Raw genomic sequence first — 27,569 nt, forward strand, 5'->3', positions numbered from 1 at the left:
CACTGAAGACATGCTCTGGAACGACAGATTCTGCAGGAGGAGAGCAAGTGCTTTCAGTGTAGGATCGACAGATGGAGAAGTTCACTTATCACTACCAACTCTCACTGAATGAGACTTAATTCCTGACTACGGGATGAAATCCCGACTCCAGAAGCTCATGCCGTCTTAAAGCTGTAGATGAGCAGACTCCATGGCTTCAGCATCACTCGCATGAGGGACGAGGCAGTCGATGCTCTTCACACTGAACCCTTCGCTCAACGTCTGACTCGTTTATTATCTGTGTGAATCGAAACATTCAGACTTTCACATCAGAACTATGAGGGTAAATTTCAGCTTACAAACATGAATATTTTGTTCTCAAATTCATATCTACAAGCTCTTGAGTTTCGCTACTCTTTTACCTTCATACACATATTCATTTAAAACGTGAATTCTAACTTTAAAACTTTCCAGCTAACAAGAGCAAGTTTAGTTATGTCTGTTTTTACAGGAATGGAAGAGACAAAAACTTTTCTTTTAACCCAGGATTTTTCATGCTCTTTATTGTCACATGTGAACAAGAAAGAAATAAGTGATATTTAATTGCGTAACATATACACACTGCAAAGCCAAACTTCTGAATGTTTTATGCCAGTATAATGTGAGCCGACACTGATGTGATTCTCAGACGGACGTCTCTCTGTAGAAGAAACCGCTGATATACAAGCTGAAAGCAGGAGATCATTTCATGAGCTTCTGCATGAAGATGAAGGTTTTCAGACAGAAATCCAGCGGATAATCTCTATCTGTACTGAAGCTGTGATGATATAGATGAGATTCTGTGCTCTGACCGACAGACCAGATGATGATTCACAATCAATCTCATTCATATTCACAGAACATTCAACAAATATCTGCTCGTTCACACACAAGTACACATTTCCCCCAAACACCAGATATGCTGATATGATGAGCTAATGATCTGCATCATTAATGTTTATTTGTGAAGGTCTTGTTCTAGTTCACAGAGGCGTAAAGTTCATCCTGCGGTTCTTCTCTTCCTCTGACGGCAGCGTAAGTCACTGTATCATTATGATCCTGAAAGCACAGCACAGATTCTGTCCATCAGTGTTTGAACAGCAGCGATTATTATTATTATTATTATTATTATTATTATTATTATTATTATTATTATTATTAGAGCATGAGCTTCATTTATCTGAGAGTCAGTGATGATGGACAGTGATGAAGAATAAGGGAATGCGCTGGTATCGACTCACATTGAGGGATTTTACTGGTTTCGTACTGGAAAAAGAGACCTCAGAATAAGTCACTTCATCTGTCTGCTCCTAAACATCAATGCAAACATTCAGAGAGTCAAGTTTAACACACAGAACACACACATCTCTCACTATAATATGTAGAATAACACAAAAGCTTTTAAATCACACGATTGAACAGACAGTGACTGAAATGTCTGATGATTTAGTGACTCACGTCGGCTCTTGGATCAGGAGGAATGGACATGTTGATCGTCTCATACGTCCCTTCATGTTCATTCTCATCTTTGACCTTCAGACAACAAACAGTTAAACTGCACGAATTACACTTTATTGAGCTTTAAAGACAGTAATCAAATCTTAATCACATCATTACTGAACTCACCGCAGAGTCGCCAGTCCCTCTTTTATTATCTGAAAACAAGTGCCTCGTGAAATATGATTTTTTATGGAAAAATACAATGTTAAGTATTATTTTCTAGATTTTCAACAATCAGATTTTGTTGAAGCATTAAAATGAATAATAAAAATGATTGTAGACTTGATAACTCGTTGAGATTGACATTATAGGATTTCTCAGCAGGAATAAACTTTCATATAATCCACATGTTTCTGTGATACTTACAGTCTGAACATGATGTGTGTGTTTGCTCGTCTGAACTGTTTTTAATTGTTATAAAGGAGTAAATCTGAAAACTCACCAGCTGTTTTTCTGCAGATCAGCCAGAGAAGAGCAAGAAGGAAAACAGCGACTGCAGCGACAGAAATCCCTATGACTGAAGAAGAGATCGAGCACAGAGTCAGAGACGGACAGGACAGATTGGGGACAATTATAGACAAAGACAAAACACTGTGATTATGTACCTTGTGTGTGTGTGTGTATGGTGTTGTTGTTGAGCTGAAAAGGATGAATGTTAGTTAAGATGCATCTAAATAATATCCAGGATGAGGAGGACACGAGGTGAGGCGTAGCAAACCTAGCAACTTAAACTTTATTTGACCAAACTAATCCAGCATGAGAACCCACACTGCAAAATCCCCAGATTGCATTTACCTCTGAGAGCACATATGGTCCCACTGTAAAGAATGTTAAAGTTAAGCCGGTGCACATTGTGTGATTTTGGCCACAATTTGGCCGTCTGAGACAAATTTAGCAAATCCTAAAAGACATATCCTTGACTAAAATCTGAAGTCTTTGATGGTTAGTTTGACATGTTCACCGACAGACGATTCATGACCGTTGCGATCAGATTTTACCTCAGATGAAATTCTGGCAGTGTCAGAAGATTTGACTCAGTCCTGCAGTGACTTCTGCTACGACGACCGTCAAACTCTCTTCGTTTTTCAAGACGAGCCGTGACCAAAATTGACGTCAGAGATTTCTTTGAAGCCACCAATTAAATCCTGCGTCTAATGCAGCTCACGGTCACCGAACAAAATCATCCATCGATGATGTAAAACTCCAGATGAGTTTTCTTGCATACGTCCGTTTTTAACACGTCTTGACTGTCGTACAGTCTGACATTAATGACAACTGAGATCTTACAGTGTGACATGGCTTACAGCGAGGATCATGTTCGTACAGTCTGACAAGCAACAATGGTAAAGGACTATTATAAATCGCACAGTGTGCACCCGGCTTAATGAGAGTTATAAGAAGTTAATGAGATAACTAAGGGATTAATAGATCATATTAACCAACAATACTTTCTTGCCACAGAGCAGACATTCTGACACAGACATCAAGAATCAACACATGTATCTCAACAGTGATGACATGCTTCATGCCGCAATGCATGCTGGGAGCCACCCATAGTATAAACTCATGTCTCCCAGCATGCATTGCGACATGAAGCATGTCACACCACACAACTCTATATAGTATGATATTGGACTTAATCTTGTATTATTATTATTAATACTGTACATTCTGTATTTTGGTATGTTTCTCTTTCCTTTTTTGTCCTCCTCTTGTGTTCCCTAATATGGCTAGGAACTATACTCTCATTCCTGCGTAATAATCAAGATACTTTACTGCCGGATCATGAGTGCAGCAGGCGTAATGATATGACGCAGCGCCTGAAAATAAGCTAACTTCCGTCAACTGCGCTGCGTTATATCATTGCACCGCTGCACTCATGATCCGGCAGTAAAGCTTCTTGATTATTACGCAGGAATGAGAGTATAGTTCCTAGCCATATCAGCCTAGAAAATCGCAACTTTACATTTTCCGTCGGTCTTAGTGCACGATGTAACTCCAGAAGAGTCAAGTTTTAAATATGAAAAATATCAAAACACTTTGGTCTTTTTTTTTTAGAAATGCTAACGGTCTTGTCCACTTCAATGATCAGGGCTCTCAAGTTTTATCAAAAGTTTAGAGTGAGATTTAGGGGAGGAGCCACCCAAATATTTGCAGCAGCGGTCCCTCGACCCAACCAAATTCGCTTCAATTTTTGCTAGCAGTTCAATTTTGCCTATTGTTCTTAATTGACCAGCACAAATGGAAATTATAACAATTGTTAAATCTGATAAAAAGACAAATTCATCCAAATAAAATAAATAGTTATATTTAAAAAATACAAATTTATTGCAAAATAAAAATAAATTTGACCCCAAACAAGCCAACTGAACATCAGTGCTCAATGTACATAACATTGTGTCATAACAACTTGCCCTGAGCATGTATGTCAAGACCCAAACCGGTCACCTTTACAGGGGTCATCGGATGCCCATTTTCCACAAGTTGGTATGATTCTTTTGGGTCTTCATGTAAAGTTTGTAACATACTTTGGTTAAAATTTCTCAATGGTTGTTTAAAACAACACCCTTTTTACCTCTTCAAAAACAGCTCTGTTCACAGTGACCCGTTTCGGTGCATGTCTCTTTAAATGATAATGAGCAACAACTTTTTGGCTTTTTGAGGATTAAAAAATAGTGAATGGATTTTTTTCATTGCATGGTGATTGTGTCCACACACTACAAAGACACATTTATTTGCAAATACCATATAAAAGTGTATTTTACATCCGATGACCCCTTTAAAAGCAGTTGGAGAGTTTTTGAATGCATCAAAAATAATTTAGCTCGAATGTGCCTATACTCCTCAACATCAGCTCTCACTGTCTTTGATCACAGGCAAGAGATTTCGTCCAGGAATCGTAAAATCAAAATGCTCAAAAAATCAAAAATAAATGAAGATGTCCGCAAACCGCATTCATCAGATCGTGCTCTTTCAACTTCCACTCCGTGTGTGCGCGTGTTGTCTAGTAACGAACGTGCTTGCAGCGGGAACACATAATTTTCCCGAAAACAACTAATTCTAATTTCTGATTGGCTGGTAGCTAACATTTAACTCTGTATAACTAGAGACAGATCCTATGAACTCGGCAGAGAACTTCCCTCCGTTTGCCTGCGTCTCGTCCATTAATTGTAGCCTATAGCGGGACAAGTTCCCTTAGGCCGTGTGTCCACCAAAGCGTTTTTAGCCGGCTGAAAACGCTGGACGCTCTGCTGAAAACGCCTAGCTGTGGGCGCTTGAGAGCGTTTTGGCAGCGCTGCGTTTTTTCAGTTGAGACGATTCGTTGCTATGATACAGAATATCCGCAGCCCAGTTTACTTGTAACTGATTTCGCGGATAATTTTGTTTCATACTAAAAATTTATTTTTCATCCACTTTGTTCGGTTAGCTCTGCTGGTTGACGTCGTTGTACAGAAAGAATGTTGTGACAGTTGGTCGTGTGGTATTTGTCCCGCCCCTCCTCCACTGTGATTGGACGGCTGTGTAAAAATTGACAGTGATGAGCGCAGCGTTTTACCCAAAGTTGAACATTTTTCAACTCTCGGCGACCATTAAAAAGCGCCGGGCGCTCAGCGCTTGAGCGTTAAATACTCGCTCAGCGCCTCGTTACGCTCATGGCGTTTAAAAAACGCGGCGCTCCCATTGAAAACAATTGGAATTTTACGCCAGCTGCGTGAAAAAACGCTTTGGTGGACACACGGCCTTACTCCTCAGCGTGAGAAATACAAGGTGTGGCGTGTGAGCGTGTGAACGGGTTGAAATGCGTGTGTCTGAGAGCCCTGTCAATGATGTATGCTAAGCTATGCTAAAAGTGGTACCGCCAGAACCGGAGATCGGCTGAATGGATTCAAAAACGGTAAAATCAACAGTTTAATTCTGTTGGAGTTGTAAAATGATCCTATTTCCAAAAAAAGTGGAGTATCCCTTTAAGGTCCAAAATATTATTTTTAAAAAGATATTTAAATCAGTGTATTTCATATTGGGGTCATAAGACACTCAGACTTGATGAATAACTGAAGTTTTATATGTTAAACTTGTTGCCGAACACATTACGAGTGCATGGCTTATTTTGTGTTTCTCTCTTTTGTTGTATATTTGTTTTGTTTACTTTGACATGTATGTTTTTGATAATTGTGTGCTTGGACTAGCAGTATTTTATGTCTGTTTGGTGTTGTTCATGTCTCTACAGTGAATGCGCTTCATGGATGAGCTCAACATATCGTCTTCATGTGAGGATTTCTGGGAGAATCGAGTGAAAGAGCCGGAGTGTTATATGAACACACTCTCACTGTTTATACTGAACATGACATACAATATGCATAAGTACGCTAATTACACACCATTAAAGTCCATGAAATGAAACTAAAACAACATCTCAATGTGACGATCATCCTGTAGAATCTGCCAGTCATATTGTGAGTAGTTAACACTGAAGATAACTCCAGCATTATGCAGTGAAAAGCACTGATGTGAGAAAGACAGTGATGATGTACCTTTAGAAACGTGTGTGTTTATAGTTGAGGGATCCTGAGAGTGTGTGTTGTGGACTGGATTCACTGCTGTCGTTGAATCAGCTTGAGCTGTGAAGACCAATGTTACTTCAGATGATTATTACTGTACAATATGACCATCATATTTTAACTTTGATCATCATATTACATAAAAAGTTAATGTTTTTGCTGTCAAGTTTCAATTCCTGTATTATTTCCAGCATCACTTTTTGGACTGTAACGTCACTGCAGTTCATTAGTTTGAAGCAATGCTTTGAGTTTCTCTTCTGTGAGAGTCAAAGCTTTTGTTCCTCAGTTTGTTCTGGTTCAGTGATACTGATAGACCCCAGTGTTACTGACATTATGAGGCTCTTCTAACACTGTTTTCTCACCTGAATACTTGACAGTGTATGTGACCGAGGTCTGGAGTTGATCTCTGCGAGTAAGCTGACATCTCCACTCTCTGTTGTTATCTTCATTCAGGAGTGTTGTAGTCAGAGTGATCATACAGTGATGTTGATATGATGATGATAATATCTGATATCTGGAGTCTGTCTTCAGATCAACACCAGTCTGATTCACCCACAACAGTTTAAATCCCTCATAACGGACCAAATAATCACAGGAGAATCCAGTATATGAATAAAACTGACAGGAGAGAGTCACAGAGCGGCCTGGAATGATCTCAGTCTGTGAGGATGAAGATGATGAAGATGATGATGATGATGATGATGATGATGATGATGGAGACACTGAAACTGAACACAAAACACAATCACAGACTCTTCAATCATCATCTGAGATCAAGTGAAGAATTTGCCCTTTTTAAATTCACCACATTATTATAAACTTACCATGAAGAACATGCAGATAAACATGTGTATCAGTTCCTGTTTGGTGATATTGTCTGTAATTCACATATTGTTGGCAGCTGTATAATCCATAATCTTCTTCTGTGACGTTCTTGATGTTCAGAGAGCAGTCAGACTTCAGACTCAGTCTCTCGTGTCTCTCTGTGTCTTTATTCTTTATCCCTAAAGTAATCAGTTCAACTACTGCTGAATGTCTGAAGCTGCTGTAGATCCATGTAGTTGATTTGCAGTCAGAAAGAGCTTTATTACAGGACAGACTCACATTTACACCAGAACTGATGAACACATCCACTCCACTGGAGCCTGAAACACAGTATATCTCAGTGATCATTATGATAGATATTAATACATGAAAACATAAATCCCACCAGGATAAACAGCAGAAGTTGTAAATCCTAGTATTCCTCACTGTTGCTCAGGAGTGCCAGACTGCGTGTGAAAGTGTTAAAGCTGTGTTGTACAGCCCCAGTTTCGGCTGCTCGGAGTTTCGATCTCTTGAGTTGGAAGTTGACGCAAGCGCGGATACATCGAGTTACTGGAGCAGTTTTGCTTCAGGACGGCGAGGATGTGGAGAATCCAGTGTGCTTTTCCTCCCGTGAGTTTAAGAAACATCAAGCCAATTACTCTACAGTTGAAAAGGAAACGTTGGCGTTGTTGTTTGCAGTTCTGTGAAGTTTCTTTAGGCTCTTCCACCCTGCCCACTATTGTCTATCGATCACAACTCCCTTGCTTTACTTTCCCGTATGTATAATGCTAATCAACGTCTGATGCGCTGGCCTTTATTTCAGACTTATAACCTTGAAAAACAATACCTGTTTCGTTTTCAGTTATTTGTACTTTTGGTTATTTCTCAAAAGCTTTGTTAGTGTGTTATGATGATCATGTGAAACCGAATTCCTTTGCCGTCCTATTTCCTGTGTTATTCCTGTATTATCCTGTATTATTGAGTATTTGAGAGCGGTAACGCTGTGTTCGGCTGGATAGAGGAAAGGGAAGTGATGTCACGTGACGTACATCTCACACACTTACTTCTGATTTATTTAGTTTAGACACACTAGGTTTAGGGGCTTGTGCCATTCACTGTCATCTCTGTTCTGATAGATAGAGTAGGGAAGTATACGACATCTCGGACGCTGAAGACTTTTCTTTCTACATTTTTCTTTTTTATTAGGAAGGTTTAGTTGAAACGGCTGAGATCCTTTTTGTTTTATTATTTGTTTGTCTTTGTTTCATTCTTTTCTTTTGTGTTGGCAGAACTTGGCACTGTCCAGTTTTCCCTTTTTCCTCCCCAGATCGCGTAATTTTTCTTCTTTCTTATATATATATATATATATATATATATATATATATATATATATATATATATATATATATATAGTTTTTGTATTTGTTTTATTTTATTTTTAAAATCTTTGATTGTTCGCCGGTTCCCGCCTCCTTCTTCCCTGAATCTCAACCCTCAGGTGGTCTTCGTTTCGGAGTCACACTTGTACTCTTCCCGGTCAGATGTGACCGGAAACCTAAAAATGAAACTTTCTCCATCCCAGTAAAACCAATGCAATTTATTTTTGTTCAATAATAGTTTTTCTTTTTAATTTTGTATTTTGAGAGAATTTGATGTTACTTATTAATATTTGTGCCATTTTTTGCCATTGAAAATAATAATCAAAAAATCAAAAAATTTTCCTATTTTTTTAAAATATTTTTTTCTATTATTGCAGTATTTCAGATTAACAGAGAGACGAGACCTTCTAAATCCAATTCTTTAAGTCAGATTAGCGCCATCTGTTGAGAGAAAATAACATTAAACATGTAATTTCATGGTGTAACCAGTAGATGCCTGTATAGCTCTCTATGGAGAGGCTTGTGAATTCTCTAGTTGTTTTTGGACAAAATTACTTACTTTTAAGATATGGATTTGAATGTATTTTTTGAAATTGTCAAATAATACTTTTTGCCATGGTTTATAAATTTTTTTTTAAATAAATTTGATGTGAAGTGTACACGTTTTTGCATTATTACTACAGTCAAACCTGAATACAGGGAAAGCATTTTGTTACAGGTGACATTACAATTCAATAAAAAAACACAAAAAAAACAGTAATGCTTTTTTACAGCTTATTATTATTATTTATATTATTATATGTTATTATTATTATTATTTTTAAACATTAATTTGTTATTATTTTTAAACATTACATTATTATTTTAATAATTTTAATAATTATTATATTATTTATAATATTATATACTATATTTATAATAATAATTAATTGTTATGTTTTTCACTATGTGTGTGTGTGTGTGTGTTGTGTGTGTGTGTGTGTGTGTGTGTGTGTGTGTGTGTGTGTGTGTGTGTGTGTGTGTGTGTGTGTGTGTGTGTGTGTGTGTGTGTGTGTGTGTGTGTGTGTGTGTGTGTGTGTGTGTGTTTGCACTCTTGGTGTTTTATAGTGTCGCCCCTTCATTCTTGAACACTTTTTTTCTGCATCGTGGCCAATTTGTAGATTATAATTCTCTGACTTTTTGTGTTTTTGTCAATTTCCCATTCATTTCCTATGGTCGGTCATTTTTGACCGAAGAGTACAAGTGTGACTATTTTTTTTACGACCACTTAGCCTGCTCGGATCATGACCTCAATTATTTTGTGTGATCACATACCTAATGCCATACAAGATACCAAGTTTCGTAACGTTCAGATCAAGCTGTGATTTTTAAAAATTCAAAACGAAAAATGTTTCGATCAGAAATGAACGAAGAGCACCTGAGGACCCTGTTACATATATATATATATATATATATATATATATATATATATATATGCCGATCATTGCACATAATACATTTGTTCCCCTGTTCTCCTGCTGTTTCTCAGTGTCTTATTCACTCTCTCAGTATTTTAATGGTAATTGTTTAAGGTTGGCTAATGTTCTCCTTCTAATTCCCTAGACTTTTAAATCAGTGAAGGGTCGAAACACTCACTTAAAGCAAACAACAAACTCTCCAGAATAAACTATTAGTCTTTATCAGATGTTCGAATCACTGACACACTCTTAATATGAAGATAATGCTTCATCATCAGATGTTTGAGTGACACTATGTCCAGTATCAGGAATAATACAGTATGATCTGTGTGTATCAATACACAACTCTGAGATCACAACGTGAATGTGTGCAAGAATAAACTGAGCGTGTTCAAATGAACTCTTTCCAGACTAATTCCACTAAATATCTTTAGAGAAAATACAGATTTCTTTACCTGTGAGAAGTGAAGAGAGAATGATCAGTCCCAGCAGACACAGATCACACTTATCAGACATTTCTGTTTCTGTCAGTCTTTCTCTTCATTATATATTACAGCTCTTTCTCTTCGTTATATATTACAGCTCTTCCTCTTCGTTATATATAGTTACAGCTCCTCCTCTTCATTATATATTACAGCTCTTTCTCTTCATTATATATAGTTACAGCTCCTCCTCTACATTATATATAGTTACAGCTCCTTCCTCTGTTCTGATAAACTGAGTGTTTATATCCGGCTATAGTTGCTATAGTGACACAAAGCCACAGTGAAGTGTGTGTGTGTGTGTGTGTGTAGAGAACTGTTCTCTTAGTGCTGCTTTGTGCTTTTAAACAGGGCAGTGTCACTGAATTAAACTCTATACAAAAAGAGATTAAACGGGAAATAGAAAGGTGTAAATTGGGGTACAAAGATAAAGTAGAAAGACAACTAAGTAATAATAATTAGGACTCAGCCTGGGACAGTGTCAAGAATATTGTTGGACTTAATGACAAATCAAGGAATGAGACATTTTTAGGAGGTTTTACGGCAGATTCTGCCCTGGCACAGGAGTTTAATAAGTTGTATTCTAGGTTCGATGTCCACGACTATAGTAAAGAAATGGGTGCATTAAGGGACAGTCTAATTAGCTCTGATCCTTTTACTCCTTTAACCCTAACCCTACCCCAGACCTAAACCTACACATACTCTGTGCGTGTTATATTTACGCTAAAGGGTGCCATGTGCGTAGGATATGTACGCTTTGGCAAAAGCGTCGTATATGACGCAATGGGATGAGAACGGTCTAACTGGGATGAGGAAGAGGTGGCAAGACCCACAGTTAACATTTATGATGGCCCACAGCCATACATTTAGATGTTTAGACGTGAGAGGGCGAATGAGGAAATACCGAGAGCCGATGGCCGTCAAAGACAAATAAATGCATGGTCAGAGGAGAATGAATGGAGAGTTGGTGTAGTGTCCTGGTGAGTTGCTATCCGTTTGTGCTACACATAGCTTATTCACACTTCAGGCAGGATCATGGCCCCCTTCAAGCCAGCACGCACGAGTATGTTCATGGTTTATGTTTACTTTACCAATCTTTTTACAGGGAGTCCTTTGAACAACAGCTATAGGTGACAAGAGATGTGTTGCATGCACAAACATGCATAAGAGACAGGCTTCAAATGACGTTTCCAACCTACTTACAGAGTTTAAGTCTTACAAATCTTTCCTACTTATCCCTAGGCAATACCGGTACACTGCGTACAGGCAGGCTATACGCTGGGCTTATGGAGTTTTAGGGAGGAGTATAAGGAAGCCTCTAGCCTCTTGTGTGGTTTCAACCATAAGGCAAAACTTCCAAAGTGGTGACCAGACCTATCAGGGCTTTCAATGGCCTCGTTTGAATGAGAATGCATAAAAATAATTCTGTAAATAAATATTAATGAATAAATATTCTGTTGTGATCGCCCAATTGCCCTTAAAATGTTATAAAGTACACAGAACACATGCATTTTAATAAGTAAAAACAGTTTATTGGCATTGCTTATAAGGGTTACTACATTTATTTGTATAGCACTTTTCATACATGGAATGCAACGCTTTAATTTCATTAGTACTCTGGCAGAAGCATTATTTATCAATTGTAGCTTCGCTAAAGAACTCTTCGAAAGGCCAGTGTACATAGCATTGCAGTAATCAAGATGGGAGAAAATAAAAATATGTATGAGTTGCTTAGCATCATCCAAGGATAAAAATGTATTTCTCAGATGCCTGCAAAAGTGTGGTCTTACCTGAGGGTCAACTGATGGTTCTCGTACTCACTCACACTCACTTACACACACACACACACACACACACGCACGCACACACACTCTTTCATGAATGCATATGCAGTGTTACATGCAAAAGCACATCAATCTGCCACACAGTGAGCCCTGACAACACCACACACAGACGTTGACAAGGCACAGGTAAAATGATTGGTAAATTATTTTGAATTACATACAACAAATTTCATGCAAATAACAGACAGAGGAGCAGACATGCAGCATGCAGGACCCCGTGAATGGGGTACAGCGACAATTATTGCCACTTACAAAGACGAAAAAATGTAATGATTTAGTGCAAAGTAAAACCAAAGCAACAGCACACAAAGAAAAAACAAAAGATCCAGAATACAGGAAACCACCACCAAATGAGATGACAGGGACAGAAGGAAAGAAGATGACTAAATAAATACTTACTAAAATAAATTAAAATAAAAGAAATGCTTACAACTAAATCATTGGAATTGTCTGTGGAAAAATAAATTAATAATGTGAATTTAGTTTCTCTTGTAGCGTGACTGCCGGGCTAGGAAGAGGCTGACGGCCTCCTCCTTAGGAACCTGTTCAAAGGATTTGGCGATGGGGGCGCGTGCATCGGAGGACAAATTAGCGCTAACCCCTCGAAGAGCTGCAGGTGAATGGGTGTAGCTTTCCTGAAGGGCCTTCATCAATGATGTTGTATAACCTGCAGACATAATAATAATAATAATATTTAATAAAGATCATTGCCAGTGATCACAGATGTCTCGTGAGCCATCTCAAAATATGATAGAACTGCATGACACTGCTTACCGTATGAGGCTGCCTCTTTGATGGGACGCACCACATGGGCACCTTTTCTGAAGCGCGGATACCGCACGCAGTACTTCTCCGTCCAATCACTTCTCCATCCCATCACTTCTCCTTGCTGTCTCCCGGTTGCCATTGTGATTATAATGCAGCGCCGCTAAGAGAAGCCTACAAAATAACACATTTACAGGCTATGTATTAATTTAATCAATGTGTATGGAAATGTTCTGATTGCATAGATACTGGCAATGTTTTAGACTATATGATAATATCTACCCCTTAAAATACCCAAGTTTTACCGTGAGACCATCGGGGGGGGCTTCAAAGAACACTGTGTCCCAGCGTCAGAAGTGGAGGAGGGCAAGGGCTGATCCCCAGTATAGACACTCTCCACAGTGTCTACACTGTCCAGAGTCTCCTGCTGTGAGGCGTCTATCAACATCTTGCAAAAACAAATATGAAAAAGGGTCAGCAAAATGCAAGGGTGTAGTGGTGAAATAAGAGGTGGGTAAACTATGAATACTTAGAAGTGATTCGCAAGCACATTGGGTGCACAAGCACATTGCAGGAGCACATTAAACATTTAATCATTTATTTTCAACTTGGAAGTTCTGAGAATTATTTACTTATCTTTGAAATTCCAAGATGATAAGTAAATATTCCCAGTCATTTCATAAGTCCATCAATAAAATGGGACGTGTGTGCTACAACTACAGTAGTTACCCAGTGTAAACAATAATCTATGGCACAGCCGTACCAAAATCAAAACAGTGCGAGTGGGTGAGAAAAATGCTAAGAGGGTACACAAGAGAAAAAAGGTTGGGAACCACTGACTTAGATTGCAGTACTGTGGACCCAGATATGCGATACTAAATGTTTTACTTGCGTTTAGCCTTCACTACAGCCCTGGCGACATGGTCACGGTCAAATATATGTGAAAGAGAACCGTAACAGTCAAAAAAACAAACCGCGAACACACCATTGCAAAAGCCGCTTGATCTGATCCAAACACTCATGATGATATGGACTTTTACCTCAGGGCAATTTTGTTATTATCCTAATTTTTATTCGTGAATCACGAAATATGCTCTTCTAATGTCAGAGTGATCGTGCTTGTAAATTAGTGGAGGCTGTGTCAAAGGGAGCACGGTATACAAAAGACACAGAGCTAGCTAACCCGCAGCTTGTAAACATTAACGTTAGCATGATGCTTACCGTGGCAATTTCTCGCTTGCGGCAGGCGGTGTCTCTCGACCTCGGGACAGGGCAAGCAGAGAGGTTTGCGTTCACAGACGGCACGGCGGTAGGAAGTAATTTAGCACTTCTCTCACTCTTGAAACCAAGTGAGAACCTCTTGGCGTCCCCTGGGTTGTAATCCTCCTCTTTGAAATGCGCGCTGCATATTCTCGACTAGGCGGTGACAGAGCTAGCTGAAAAATCTGCCCGCCTAATCTTCACAAACTGCACCCAGCTTCGGAAGATCGCTTTGTCCTTGGGGAAGGAATGGACCCTATATCCAGTTTTGCTGGAGTTCTTGCACCTGCCACAAACACATTAATAAACCATTTTGACTAACGTTATTTATGATCTACTCTTTATCTATAAGCTATCTGTTATGATATCTCTCACTATATATGCTATGCTTATCTATCTATTTATTTATTGTTATCTATCCATCTATCGTTATCTATCTATCTTTACTTATAAATCTGTCACAGTCACTCTTTCACTAGCTAGCTACTCCTCGTATCACTCTCCCTCAATGGTAAGGCGGGTCGCGGGCTTTCGTCTGTCGTCCAACAGTCAGCGAGTACCTCATGTGACGTCATGGAATGCATTGTGGGAGAAATAAGAATCATCGCTAAGCTGTAGCTAAATGCTAACATATCACCTACTTTTCCGTATTATATTTTAATTGTTGAGTACCCTACAACATCAAATACAATGGGTAACTGCTTAAATGTTTATTACCAACTAGAAAATTGCCCAAAAAAAATAAACCTGCACCATGGCCTTTAAATGCGACCTTTTGTGATCTCCTGTGTGAACGAGAATGTGAAATGACGGAGAAGTGACCCGCATGCGCAGAAGAGTACTCAACGGTCAACAACGTCCAAATATTAATTAAATCAGAAACCTCGCTTCCCTTCCATTGACTGGTCTCAGCATCGTCCGCCAGTTATTTATCTTCTCATTCCCGCCTACTTCAACGCAGAATTATGATGTTTGTCGCATATCAATGACGTGCAGGTCGGACACATGTGACCTGGCCGTTCAGATTTAAGTCGCATTTCAAAAGATCGGATACATATCGGATTTGACTTCCGAAAAGACGATTATAGATGGAAAAGAGGTTGAATTTCTGGAGTCGTACAAGTACCTGGGAATTATTATTGATAAGTTGACCTTTGAACAAAATACAGACATGCTGAGTACGAAAAGTCAGCAACACCTTTTCTGACTGCGAAAGCTAGCTAAGTTTCAAGTGGACAGATCGATGACATGGTTTTACAAACCTTTTATTGAATTCATTTGATTCATGAATTCAATGAATGATTCGTTTATGTATTTGTTGGTATGCTTCTCTTTGTTTAAACCAGTAAAATACATTAGCAATGGTAAATAAAGTTAGCAGCAAAATCATCGGGATTCAGCAGCTAAAACTAACTGAACTGTTCAACAGACATGTACTTAAAAAGGAAGAATCCATCATGTCTGATAGTTCTCACCCCTTATATGCTGACTTTAAGATGCTGGCTTCTGGTTATCGCTTCAGTCTGCCACCATTCAGCCTAAAAAGAGACATAACCATTCCAATAACTGCGAAATGCCGCTTTAAAGGATGTTGTGAGTGGCTCTTAAAAGAGCCTTTGTGTGAGCGCCTCTGGCCTCTACTTGGAGCTGGTGTACTTGGTGACGGCCTTGGTGCCCTCAGACACGGCGTGTTTGGCCAGCTCTCCGGGCAGCAACAGACGCACGGCGGTCTGGATCTCTCTCGACGTGATGGTGGAGCGCTTGTTGTAGTGAGCGAGACGAGACGCCTCACCGGCGATGCGCTCGAAGATGTCGTTGACGAAAGAGTTCATGATGCCCATCGCCTTGGAGGAGATGCCGGTGTCAGGGTGAACCTGCTTCAGCACTTTGTAGACGTAGATGGCGTAGCTCTCTTTCCTGGACTTTCTGCGCTTCTTCCCTCCCTTCGCGGCGCTCTTGGTGACGGCCTTCTTGGAGCCTTTCTTAGGCGCGGGCTTGGCTGGTTCAGGCATAATGAGGAAAGATCTCAGAGCTGACGAGTCAGTGTGTAAAACTCAGCTGAGACACTGAGGGTTTTATTCACTGCACTATGCTAATTTACAAGGAGACACGGAGTCCTTCTGATTGCCTGTTTTCATTGGCCGAACCTATAAACTCGTGTTTCATTGGACAACTCAAAGCATCACGAGTGGATTGAGGGCCAATCACAGGTGGTTACATAATAGCCGCGCCCACCGCCCCATGTTTGAACGACGGTGTTACCGGTTTCATTTCACGCTCTTTTTATTTATAGATTATAGTAACATTCTGATAAAATAAGCGGTTCTAGACATAGTGTGCACCATTGTTTAATTAAAACCCGTTATAACCACATTTCAAGGAGTTTAGGAGAAGAGATCAATAATGGTCAGACTCCCTTTAAAAGCAGCTTTTTCTCAGAACTTCATTGATTCATGATACCGTTGTTAAAAGTTAAACCACAGTAATGTAGTAACACAGTAACCACAGTAACGACTTTATAAAAAGGATTTTTTTTAAATTTAGTCAAACACTGCTAAAACATGGACTCTTTCAGTGAGAGAGTGTGTGGCTCTTAAAAGAGCCGTTGGGTTGGTCAGTTTCTCCTGTGTCAGGCGTTTATCCCCCGAAGCCGTACAAGGTGCGTCCCTGTCTCTTCAGCGCGTACACGACATCCATGGCGGTGACGGTCTTTCTCTTGGCGTGCTCGGTGTAGGTGACGGCATCGCGGATCACGTTCTCCAGGAAAACCTTCAACACACCGCGGGTCTCCTCGTAGATCAGCCCGGAGATGCGCTTTACGCCGCCGCGGCGAGCCAGACGCCGAATGGCGGGTTTGGTGATTCCCTGGATGTTATCGCGCAGAACTTTACGGTGACGCTTCGCGCCTCCTTTACCAAGCCCTTTGCCGCCTTTGCCTCTTCCAGACATGGTAACGTGCAGATGTACAGATAGTGTAGAATGGAATGGATGATCAGTGGTGAAGGGATGCAATTTACACTTGCTTACAGGACCTGGCAGAAACCAGCATAGCGTCACATAGGGCGCGCCCCTCCCCCAAAATATAGAGCGCGAAAAATGTAACCGCCACTCCGATCTGCAGGAGCCTTTCCCTTGTTTTATATCAAATATTTAATTAATCATTTCTTCAAATAATATAATATATATTAGAACTGGTTAATGCTCAGTTTACTTTACTCAGCAAAGTAAACAAAGAGGGACACGAGACATAAAAATCCAAATATTGTTTATAGTGACATCTATTTATGCCCTATCTCTGTGTATGCGTGATAGTCTGAAACTAAAACGTAAATGTTCACTAAATCCTACATTATAGGGACAAAATATTCCCACAAAGATGGCAATATCTGAAATCCTTGTCCAGTTCAGATTCAGGCATATAATGGTTTTGTTAAAGTGATATGCATATACATAATGAAAACATTTATAATATGAATTTGTTTCTGCTTAATGAAAACAAGCACATTGGAATCATGTAGTTGTGTTAATCACTGGCTGTCTGATCCAAATGCCATAAACTCTGATCAAATGAAACAGAAGTGGCCAATTGCATATTTGAGGAAACAGTATAACCGCACATTTTCCCACCCTCATAATAACCCTGATCTATCTTTTACTGAAATCAGATCCCACACTGCACTGGGTCTTGTTTTTTTTAATATTCTGCGTCAAAGTTAAAATTGTCTCGTTTATAGTAAGTGATGTGGCTCTTAAACGAGCCGTTGGGGTTTGAACGCGCGTGCTCAGCAGCGGCGGGATTAAGCGCGCTCTCCGCGGATGCGGCGCGCCAGCTGGATGTCCTTGGGCATGATGGTGACTCTCTTGGCGTGGATGGCGCACAGGTTGGTGTCCTCAAACAGACCCACCAGATAAGCCTCGCTGGCCTCCTGCAGGGCCATGACCGCGGAGCTCTGGAAGCGCAGGTCCGTCTTGAAGTCCTGGGCGATTTCTCTCACCAGCCGCTGGAAAGGCAGTTTGCGGATCAGCAGCTCGGTGGACTTCTGATAGCGGCGGATCTCCCGCAGAGCCACGGTCCCGGGCCGGTACCGATGGGGCTTCTTGACACCGCCGGTGGCGGGCGCGCTCTTTCGCGCTGCTTTAGTCGCGAGCTGCTTCCTCGGGGCTTTGCCACCGGTGGATTTACGAGCGGTCTGCTTAGTTCTTGCCATCGCTGCAGTTTCTCCTCTCTCGGTCCTGCTTGAGCTGGAAATGCCGCCTTTTGTTACACGCCTGCTTTTATAGCATTGGACCGTCACGAGCTCACAGTGTCACGATGATGCAGAGGCTTGTGATTGGCTAGTGTGTGACGTTTGCTTGTGACTGCAAGCCAATGACTGCGCGTTTCTTATTTTCAAGCAAGCGGCGTGTTTCCCGCTCAAGATGCTTTGTTCTGTTTACTATTTTGCTCATCAAACCTTTATTCTCAAACCTCACGTGGCTTTGTTTATTTGTTCTGAATTACTCGCCTTAATTCCCAGCGATTGTGCCATCCGTCTGTAAAATAAAGGATCGTTCAGTAGAGCAGAGGACCCACAGTAACATTGTTTAGTTTGTTACACTAGAAAACCACAGAAGCAGAGATGTATTTTGCTTTTTATTTTGGATATAGTAAGGTCACATACATTACCAGAGCTTAGTAGACACGTATATTTATTATTAGAGAAGATGGGTTGGGGGCAGCAACATTTCACACGGTCTCTGCTAAACATACTAGGGGATTATCATACGTTTACGATAGGCATGCACAGATTTTGGCTACTATAATTACATTGCAGAATAAATTAATGGTCACTTTTTTCTCAACCAAGAGAAGTTAAACTGTTGGTAAATGTTATGAAAAGAGCTCTCTATCAGATCAGATGAGTGGCTCTTAAAAGAGCCGTTGTTCGTCAGTGAGGGACCGGAGCGGTTATTTGCCCTTGGCGGGCTTCTCGGTCTTCTTGGGCAGCAGCACGGCCTGGATGTTGGGCAACACGCCGCCCTGAGCGATGGTCACTCCGCCCAGAAGCTTGTTCAGCTCCTCGTCATTGCGCACCGCCAGCTGCAGGTGCCGGGGGATGATGCGGGTCTTCTTGTTGTCCCGAGCGGCGTTTCCAGCCAACTCCAGGATCTCCGCGGTCAGATACTCGAGCACAGCCGCCAGATACACAGGAGCTCCGGCACCGACGCGCTCGGCGTAGTTGCCTTTACGGAGGAGCCTGTGGACACGACCGACGGGGAACTGCAGTCCTGCCCTGGACGAGCGAGTCTTGGCCTTTGCTCGGGCTTTGCCGCCGGTTTTACCTCTGCCGCTCATTTTTATGTTTTGTTCCTAAAACTTTCACAGTGGAAGTGAAGAGAATGACGATAAACGCCTCCACATACTGTATTTAAATTCGAGCACCAGTCGCCCATTGGCTTAGAGTCTGTTAAGATTTAAACCAATCACTGAACTTCGCTCCAAAGCCCAACGCCCTTTCTGGCGGGAATATTTATGCACAAGTATTTGTGACGGTTAAGACCATGCAGTTAAATAATATTAAAAGGACTGATTGGTATTAAAGGTCATTTTACTAATCACCATGTCAAACATATATTGTAAAACTGCTGTTATATGAGCAGACATATCTGAATAGCTATGGCTGGACAGCAGGCTCAACAAATAGGCATCAGTAATATCAATATTAGCCCCACAGTGGCTCTGCCAGTCTAGCCACCTCGGTTCTTCTCAATACCAACAGTTGATTTGCAAATACTTAAGCCAATAAATGAAAACCAGAAAAATGTTCCCAAAGAGACAATAGTGCAGCAGTATTTAAAAACTAAATACTTGTTATGTTATATGTTTTGCAGATTTATACAGATGCTTCTAAAGACCCAGAAACTGGGCGTACAGAAACTGACGTATATTCCTCACTTTAAATATAAATCTGCAAAAAGAACTGCTAACAATATATTAGTATATGCAACTGAGATGGAGGCTGTTCAGAGAGCCTTACAGTGGGTGGAAGAAATCAAACCTACAACAGTACTTACACACAACTTCCACAGTTATATTGAATGGGACATCTGAATAGGGAAGATATATTAATAGAAGTAGTTTTTAGAGAATCTGCCAAATGAGAATTAGGGTCAAATTTCTATGCGTGCCAAAATTTACTTACAAATATAGACATACACAGACTTTTGAGTAAATCAGAAATTAAAGGTTAAGTTAAATTAGCTGTCAGAGAGATGGGATAAAGGAAACAAAGGACAATTGTATAATATACATAAACAAGTTGGCCATGTAAGAACTGATTATGGTAATGGAAAGGATGATGCAGTTATATCTCGATTGAGAATTAGACACTCTACTCTTAATAAATCTCTCCAGATGATAGGAAAACATCCATCCGGTCAGTGTAATCATTGTGGACTTCCAGTGTAAAGCATGTGCTGAATAACTGTAGGGCAAGTGAAAGACTCCAGGAAAAAGAGGAATTAAAATCTGCTGGCATTAATTCTCTGACATTACAGAATGTGCTAAACATTTCTAATAACGGTTATAGAGCTCTTATGCGTTTCATGAAAATAACAAAGTTATATAGGCCTAATAGAATATAGGTGGAATGTTTTGTTGTTGTTGTATTATTATTATTTTCCCATGATATCATCACCTCACACTCCACATATGGATTACGCACCATAAACTGGTTTACCAACCGCCATAAAACATCAAAAGAAGAATAAGAAATACTAAAAGAGTGCTGGTATGTGAATGATAATGTCACACGTTTTTTGTAGGACAGCAACTAGAGATGTTATGAGGACATTACAGAAACTCCAGTCAGTTCCTCTATTGTAATAGCATATATTGTTTGCTTCCAGCGCCGCCGCTCCATCACGCACTGTGTGAAGGCCACCAAAAATATAAGCATAATGAAAAACCAATCATCATATCATAATAATTATGATGCAGATATTATTTCAGTATAGAAATATTATTAGGCACTTTTTAGGGATGTATATAACAAAACTGGCGGAACAAGAGTATTTATTTGCTCTAGATAGTAACGATGGCGTCTGAGCCTCATTCTGGAGCACAGACTGGCAGTGCTGCAGGATCATACAGTGTGTGTGTGTGTGTGTGTGTGTGTGTGTGTGTGTGTGTGTGTGTGTGTGTGTGCGTCACCCTCCAGCGCCTCATGGCCTCAGTGCTATTCAGGGTCATCAGTCTGTGTTGACTGGTCCACATTCAGTCAGGCTCACACTGCAGCAGGAATGTTTAGATGGACATAGCAAATTGTATGGGTGTCTTTAAGCAATTTATCTGAAGAACATTTTATGGGCAAAAAGGTTCTGTTTGGTTATACCATAGATATATACACAAGATGTCGCCTTCGGGTTCTAAGCATGCGTCAAAACCGCCGCCATCTTGGAACAGGGGTCTAGTCATAGGAAGTAGGTAACGCTGGATTCATGGATGATGCTGGACTTTTGTTCTGCGTATGGATGTTCACCTTTACAGTCTATGATGTTCACACGAACCAAATCTAAAATCCAGACAGCAAGGGATTACATTACACAAGAATGTGAAATTTTGTACATTTTTTACAATTTCTCTGGACTCAGTGATAAATAAATGTCTGACCGTTGGAACGAACCGAAACAAGAAAATCGCATTCATGACGATTTATGGTGATTTTATTTGCTTTAGACCTTTTCCTACATGACTGATGCATTAAAGAGGAGGCGCTCCCCTGATCCATGATGGCGGCTCTATTGACGCATTTGTTCCAATGAACTGCCGTAGCCAAAGCGACATCTAGTGTTTATATCTATGTGGTAATACAAGCACATTGTATAGTTATTTACTCACTGAATATTGAAGTGCTGGAGTAGAATAGCCCGGCTCTCACAAGCGCCTTCTGCACATTTGCTAGCACAGTAGACCTCATTGAATGGTAAACCTGAGTTTCAGACAGATTAAACTGTTATTTATTTATTTAGCCCCATTGGCAAGTTCTAGGGTTTTATTTCTTGTTGCAAGCAAAAAAAAAAAAAAAAAAAATCAAATACATTCCAAGAGAGATTCTCTGAAAATGATTTTACACAGTTTTGCTTCTCAGGAGGATGTTGCCTTTGGCATGCTCAGCTGGGGTTAAAATACACTTTTTCCGTTATAGGCCTATTATCAACTTCACTGACACTGTCAGATGTGAACAAAATTTGAACTGAATTGAGCTGGATAATGACTCGTCTCCTGTAGAGCTGCTTTATTGAACTGATTTCATAATTTATGAATTCTCCAACATTATCAACAGTGTCAAAGCAGCTTCACAGTAATAAACTGGAAAACAACAATCTGCATTATACAAAGTGCTATATAAATAAACATGACAACTTGTCATTTTTCAGAAATGTGAAAAAAAAGAAATTCTGATTAAGAAAATCAATTTTGCAATGAATCGCTTTGCTTCGCTGCATATTTTTGAAAAATCTCCCTTTCTCTATCTCTATACTCACCCTGTAGTGTGTGTGTGTGTGTGTGTGTGTGTGTGTGTGTGTGTGTGTGTGTGTGTGTGTGTGTGTGTGTGTGTGTGTGTGTCTGGCTGTTGCATGATGTCATACTTGTCTGTGAAAATACTCACTAACCCCTCTTAAGATAGGAAAATGTCCTAATGTTTATTTTTGGCATATTCTACTCTGACTTTAGAGTAACATTTTCATTAACATGATTAACATGCTTTAATATGATTTGTCTTGCAGTCTGTAGTTTAGGGTGAGATTTTACCTTCATCTTACACCTCAAAAAAGACCCATTTTTTTAAACACAATATAGCATTTATTTTTTCATTATATCTTCACAATACATTAAAACTCTTACCAGGAACACAAAACACCAAGTTCAGTAAACTTGTTCTGAAATCTGTTTAGGAACAGCTGCAATGTAAAATAAACAAACGGAGTAACAACAACAGAACAAAATAACTGAACTTATATTAACAAATTAAAAAAGTGCATCATGTTTTATATTATCATTTCATATGGTTGCAAGTGTGTTTGTGAAGAGTGTAAGAAAGAGAGCACTTTACACATGTTAACTACTATAACTGAAAAAAGAAACCACATGACTAGACCTTCTGAATGAAACATTTCATATTTAATAAAAAAAACTTGAACAATGTTCATTGTCCATAAAAGATAATCATGCTTGTATTATTTACATCTTAACAGTATATACAAATTGAGTACATAAAATACAGTAGTTTAGGATTCATTAATATTAGACTATTAGAGCAGCAATGTCATTTAAAAAATCCTTGCTCAAAGTTTAAGTGAGTTCTGACACATGACATATCAGTGATAACTTTAATCCACCTCTTCAATAGTGGGTCCCTGGGAAGCGGCCCCTGGCCCGCCGCGTGCCTGAGCTCCACAGCCTCCAGCCGGCGTCCCGTCCTGATAAAGCTTAGTGATGATTGGGTTGCAGACTTTCTCCAGCTCCTTCAGCTGATGTTCATACTCCTCCTTATCCGCCAGCTGGTTGCTCTCTAGCCAGCTGATGGCGTTGTTGCATTTCTCAATGACTTTCTTCTTGTCATCCTCACTGATCTTGCCTTTCAGGTTCTCCTCTTCCACACTGCTCTTCATGTTAAAGGCGTACGACTCCAGGGAGTTTTTGGCAGCAATCTTCTCTCTTTGCAGATCATCTTCAGCTTTGTACTTGTCTGCGTCCTGCACCATCCTCTCAATCTCCTCTTTGCTCAGTCTGCCCTTGTCATTGGTGATGGTGATCTTGTTCTCTTTTCCAGTGCTTTTGTCCACCGCCGACACATTTAGGATTCCGTTGGCGTCAATATCAAAGGTCACTTCAATCTGCGGGACTCCACGTGGTGCAGGTGGAATTCCTGTGAGCTCAAATTTACCCAGCAGGTTGTTGTCTTTTGTCATGGCCCTCTCTCCCTCATACACCTGGATCAGGACCCCGGGCTGGTTGTCGGAGTAGGTGGTGAAGGTCTGGGTCTGTTTGGTGGGGATGGTGGTGTTGCGTTTGATGAGGGCCGTCATGACTCCACCTGCAGTCTCGAGGCCCAAAGATAGTGGCGCAACATCCAGCAGCAGCAGGTCCTGGACATTTCCAGATGTGTCACCCATGAGGATGGCGGCTTGCACCGCTGCACCATAAGCCACTGCCTCATCTGGGTTGATGCTCTTGTTCAAGTCCCTGCCGTTGAAAAAATCCTGCAGAATCTTCTGGACCTTTGGGATTCTTGTGGAACCACCAACCAACACAATATCATGGATCTGAGACTTGTCCATCTTGGCGTCTCTCAGGGCTTTCTCCACAGGCTCAAGTGTTCCCCTGAAGAGGTCTGAGCACATCTCTTCAAAGCGTGCTCTGGTGATGGACGTGTAGAAGTCAATGCCCTCGTACAGTGAGTCGATCTCCACGCTGGCCTGAGAGCTGGAGGAGAGGGTTCTCTTGGCTCGCTCGCACGCTGTCCGCAGCCTCCTCAGTGCTCTCTTGCTCTGACTGATGTCCTTCTTGTGCTTCCTCTTGAACTCTTCTACAAAGTGATTCACCATGCGGTTGTCAAAGTCCTCGCCACCCAGATGAGTGTCTCCGGCTGTGGCCTTCACCTCAAAGATGCCATCTTCAATGGTCAGGATGGACACGTCAAAGGTGCCTCCACCCAGGTCAAAGATCAGGACGTTGCGTTCTGCTCCTTTGCCTTTGTCAAGGCCGTAGGCGATGGCGGCAGCCGTGGGCTCGTTGATGATTCTGAGGACATTGAGCCCAGCGATCACTCCAGCGTCTTTAGTGGCTTGCCTCTGCGAGTCATTGAAATAGGCAGGAACTGTGACGACTGCATTTGTCACCTTCTGCCCCAGATAAGCTTCAGCAATCTCCTTCATCTTAATCAAGACCATAGAGGAAATTTCTTCGGGATTAAATGTCTTGTTTTCTCCTTTGTATTCGACTTGAACCTGTGGCTTTCCGCTATCACTGACGACTTGGAAGGACCAGTGCTTCATGTCAGACTGCACTACTGGGTCATCAAACTTCCTGCCAATCAGCCTCTTTGCATCAAACACGGTGTTGTTGGGGTTCATGGCCACCTGGTTTTTAGCTGCATCTCCAATGAGCCTCTCTGTGTCAGTGAAGGCAACATAGCTGGGTGTTGTTCTGTTCCCCTGGTCATTGGCGATGATCTCCACTTTTCCATGCTGAAACACCCCCACACAGGAGTAGGTGGTGCCCAGGTCAATGCCAATGGCTACTCCTTTTGCTGATGACATGTCTTGGTTACTAGTTAAAAACTAGGAAAACACAAAAAAGAAAAATAAGAATTTTTCTGAATATAAACTGTTGTACAAAGAAAATAGGTATTGTACTCTTAGAGTATAATAGTAACAAAATGTTTTTCTTAATGCAAAAATAAAGTGTAACAGTGAATACAGTGGACAGTTGCATAAACTGCTTAGACTAGTCTTACATATTAGTCGTCTAAATTTCTCTTTTAAGTTACATAAAATGGTAGATCAGTCTAATTTGAATTCAAAATTCACTTAAATCTTGGTAAACTGCTGGTTGGTCAGACTAGTTCTTAAGACACAGTCAGTCTTAAAGGTGGCTAAGTTTATGCAATTGCCCCCTGCTTGTTTATTCAGGAGATAGACTCTCTGCATGTAATAAAATAGTAACATACAAAGCAAATATTGAAACCTATTAAGTAGATGCATGAGTGGTACTAGGCTACACAATTCATTTAACCTAGACCCTAAAGTAAAATAAATGTAGACTTACCGTTGAGCGATTCTTCAATCAAATTAATATACACCTCGTCACGGAAAAAGTCAGTACAGACTGGGGTTTTTATCGCTAGATTCACAGATCGCTTTTCTTCTGATGAGTTTCGTATTATCTGCCACCCATCCGCTCCTTAAATACACCAGAGCGCGCACTCGATACATTTCTGGAAAAGTCCAGTGAATCAGACCAATCAAAACACAGAAAGCGGCCGCGTCACGTCAGCGCTCAACTGAGAGGAAGTTTCTGGATGCTTCCGGAACTGTGCTGTGAAATTACGCCAAACAGAGAAGAAAAGTCAAATTATTTGCAATGAAATATAAAAAAATGTCTTTAGTTATCATAGTCGAGTGCTTGATAATTACGTGAAATATGAAAAAGGTGGGGTTTTAAACTTTCTTGTCTGGTCGCTTTTTCATAGAGTAAAAGATAAAAATAAAATGTCATTAGGCCTCCCTGCAGTTATTCTAAAACAAGTCTTTTATATAAGAGCTAGTGCTTTTAACTATGGTTTAAGTTTGTAAATCGCGCAATGATTGTTAACTGATCATGATTGTTAAAAACATTGGGTAGGCTAAACAATATATTCACTCTAAATTGAACTTTTTGTTGGGTTTGTAGGAAGCCATCAGTTTCCCAGACTTAAATGTCAAGTTATTTGAATAAAACATCTTGTGTTCACTATAATTAATCCAGTTTGGAGTAAAGCTTTAAGCTTAATTCCCCCAGGGCAACACGATTGTTATAATAAAATATCAGACAGTTATAGCCAGGGTATGTTAATGATGGAATAAACTATAATTTGTATAAAGATCTTGACATATTTTCTCAATTTTACGCATTGAATTGGCTAATTATATTACAGTGTAGCCTAATTAACTAAATTAGTCTGAAATGCCAAATATACCTCTATGTTTAATAGACCATTTGAACATGCAGCTTTAGTTTGCTGCATGATTAATTAAATTGACTTTCACCCAGATAGGTTTTATTTTGGCCACTGATGCACTTAACAGTCCATAGCCTACATAAATTAATTCAGTAGCCATTAATGAACTATTCGTTTATAATTAATTCACCGTTACATGAGGTTAGGTGTCTTGTGTGCCAGAATTGCTCAACATTTGAGAAAGAATAATGGGTGAAATGGGAGAAAAACAAATAACGCCCTGAATGCAGTTAACAGTGACCTCTGCTGACAATAGAGCAGAATGACAAAACGTGCCACAAAGTCACAAATGTTCCAGAATAATCCAATCATCCCCGCAGTCAAACAGAAACGCAAAACCAGCGCCGCCGCTCCATCACGCGCTGTGCGCCTTTTACAGTCTATAGCTGTGTGTAGAGCACCACAAATAGCCTAACCAAAAATAAAGCATCTAATCATAGTCATAATAATTATAATGCCGATATTATTTCAGTATATAAATATTATTAGGCACTTAGGCACTTTTTAATATAACAAAGCATGAGGACAAAGAGTAGCCTAGTAACATTTACATTACATTTATTCATTTAGCTGACGCTTTAGACTTACAATTGCTATATATGTCAGAGGCCTCTGGAGCAACTAGGGGTTAAGTGTCTTGCTCAGGGACACATTGGTGTCTCACAGTGGATTCAAACCCGGGTCTCTCACATCAGAGGCGTCTATTTTTTATCTTTAATATACGGTTAAGAATT

At 40.3% G+C, this 27,569-nt stretch overlaps 6 protein-coding genes across 6 annotated transcripts; all 6 read right to left on the minus strand.

The window, feature by feature from the left end:
- Positions 1-525: 525 nt before the first annotated feature.
- LOC143746236 (uncharacterized) lies at positions 526-7,531 on the minus strand. The gene is made up of 9 exons (XM_077237998.1): positions 7,381-7,531; positions 6,902-7,222; positions 6,440-6,805; positions 6,051-6,137; positions 1,961-2,035; positions 1,645-1,673; positions 1,477-1,551; positions 1,260-1,328; positions 526-1,077 (listed from the first exon to the last, which is right to left on the minus strand). Exons 1-9 carry the CDS (start codon positions 7,529-7,531, stop codon positions 997-999), a joined length of 1,254 nt encoding a protein of 417 aa, XP_077094113.1. The 3' UTR covers positions 526-996.
- An 8,131-nt stretch (positions 7,532-15,662) lies between these two features.
- Positions 15,663-16,097, minus strand: LOC143746210 (histone H2B-like). Its single transcript, XM_077237971.1, has one exon. The coding sequence runs from the start codon at positions 16,081-16,083 to the stop codon at positions 15,709-15,711; it is 375 nt and encodes a 124-aa protein (XP_077094086.1). The 5' UTR covers positions 16,084-16,097; the 3' UTR covers positions 15,663-15,708.
- Positions 16,098-16,608: 511 nt separating this feature from the next.
- LOC143746167 (histone H4) lies at positions 16,609-17,020 on the minus strand. Its single transcript, XM_077237929.1, has one exon. The coding sequence runs from the start codon at positions 17,018-17,020 to the stop codon at positions 16,709-16,711; it is 312 nt and encodes a 103-aa protein (XP_077094044.1). The 3' UTR covers positions 16,609-16,708.
- Positions 17,021-17,868: 848 nt separating this feature from the next.
- Positions 17,869-18,305, minus strand: LOC143746168 (histone H3). Its single transcript, XM_077237930.1, has one exon. It carries the CDS (start codon positions 18,277-18,279, stop codon positions 17,869-17,871), a length of 411 nt encoding a protein of 136 aa, XP_077094045.1. The 5' UTR covers positions 18,280-18,305.
- Positions 18,306-18,973: 668 nt separating this feature from the next.
- On the minus strand, positions 18,974-22,041 carry LOC143746204 (histone H2A). Its single transcript, XM_077237966.1, has 3 exons — positions 21,951-22,041; positions 21,445-21,624; positions 18,974-21,341 (listed from the first exon to the last, which is right to left on the minus strand). The coding sequence occupies exon 3, from the start codon at positions 19,404-19,406 to the stop codon at positions 19,020-19,022; it is 387 nt and encodes a 128-aa protein (XP_077094081.1). The 5' UTR covers positions 19,407-21,341; positions 21,445-21,624; positions 21,951-22,041; the 3' UTR covers positions 18,974-19,019.
- Positions 22,042-22,893: 852 nt separating this feature from the next.
- LOC143746198 (heat shock 70 kDa protein-like) lies at positions 22,894-26,030 on the minus strand. Its single transcript, XM_077237962.1, has 2 exons — positions 25,884-26,030; positions 22,894-25,396 (listed from the first exon to the last, which is right to left on the minus strand). Exon 2 carries the CDS (start codon positions 25,373-25,375, stop codon positions 23,444-23,446), a length of 1,932 nt encoding a protein of 643 aa, XP_077094077.1. The 5' UTR covers positions 25,376-25,396; positions 25,884-26,030; the 3' UTR covers positions 22,894-23,443.
- Positions 26,031-27,569: the final 1,539 nt, after the last annotated feature.

The sequence above is a fragment of the Siphateles boraxobius genome, unplaced genomic scaffold (genome assembly GCF_051911475.1).
Source record: "Siphateles boraxobius isolate OS27281-9 unplaced genomic scaffold, OSU_SipBor_1 214, whole genome shotgun sequence".
Taxonomy (NCBI): domain Eukaryota; kingdom Metazoa; phylum Chordata; class Actinopteri; order Cypriniformes; family Leuciscidae; genus Siphateles; species Siphateles boraxobius.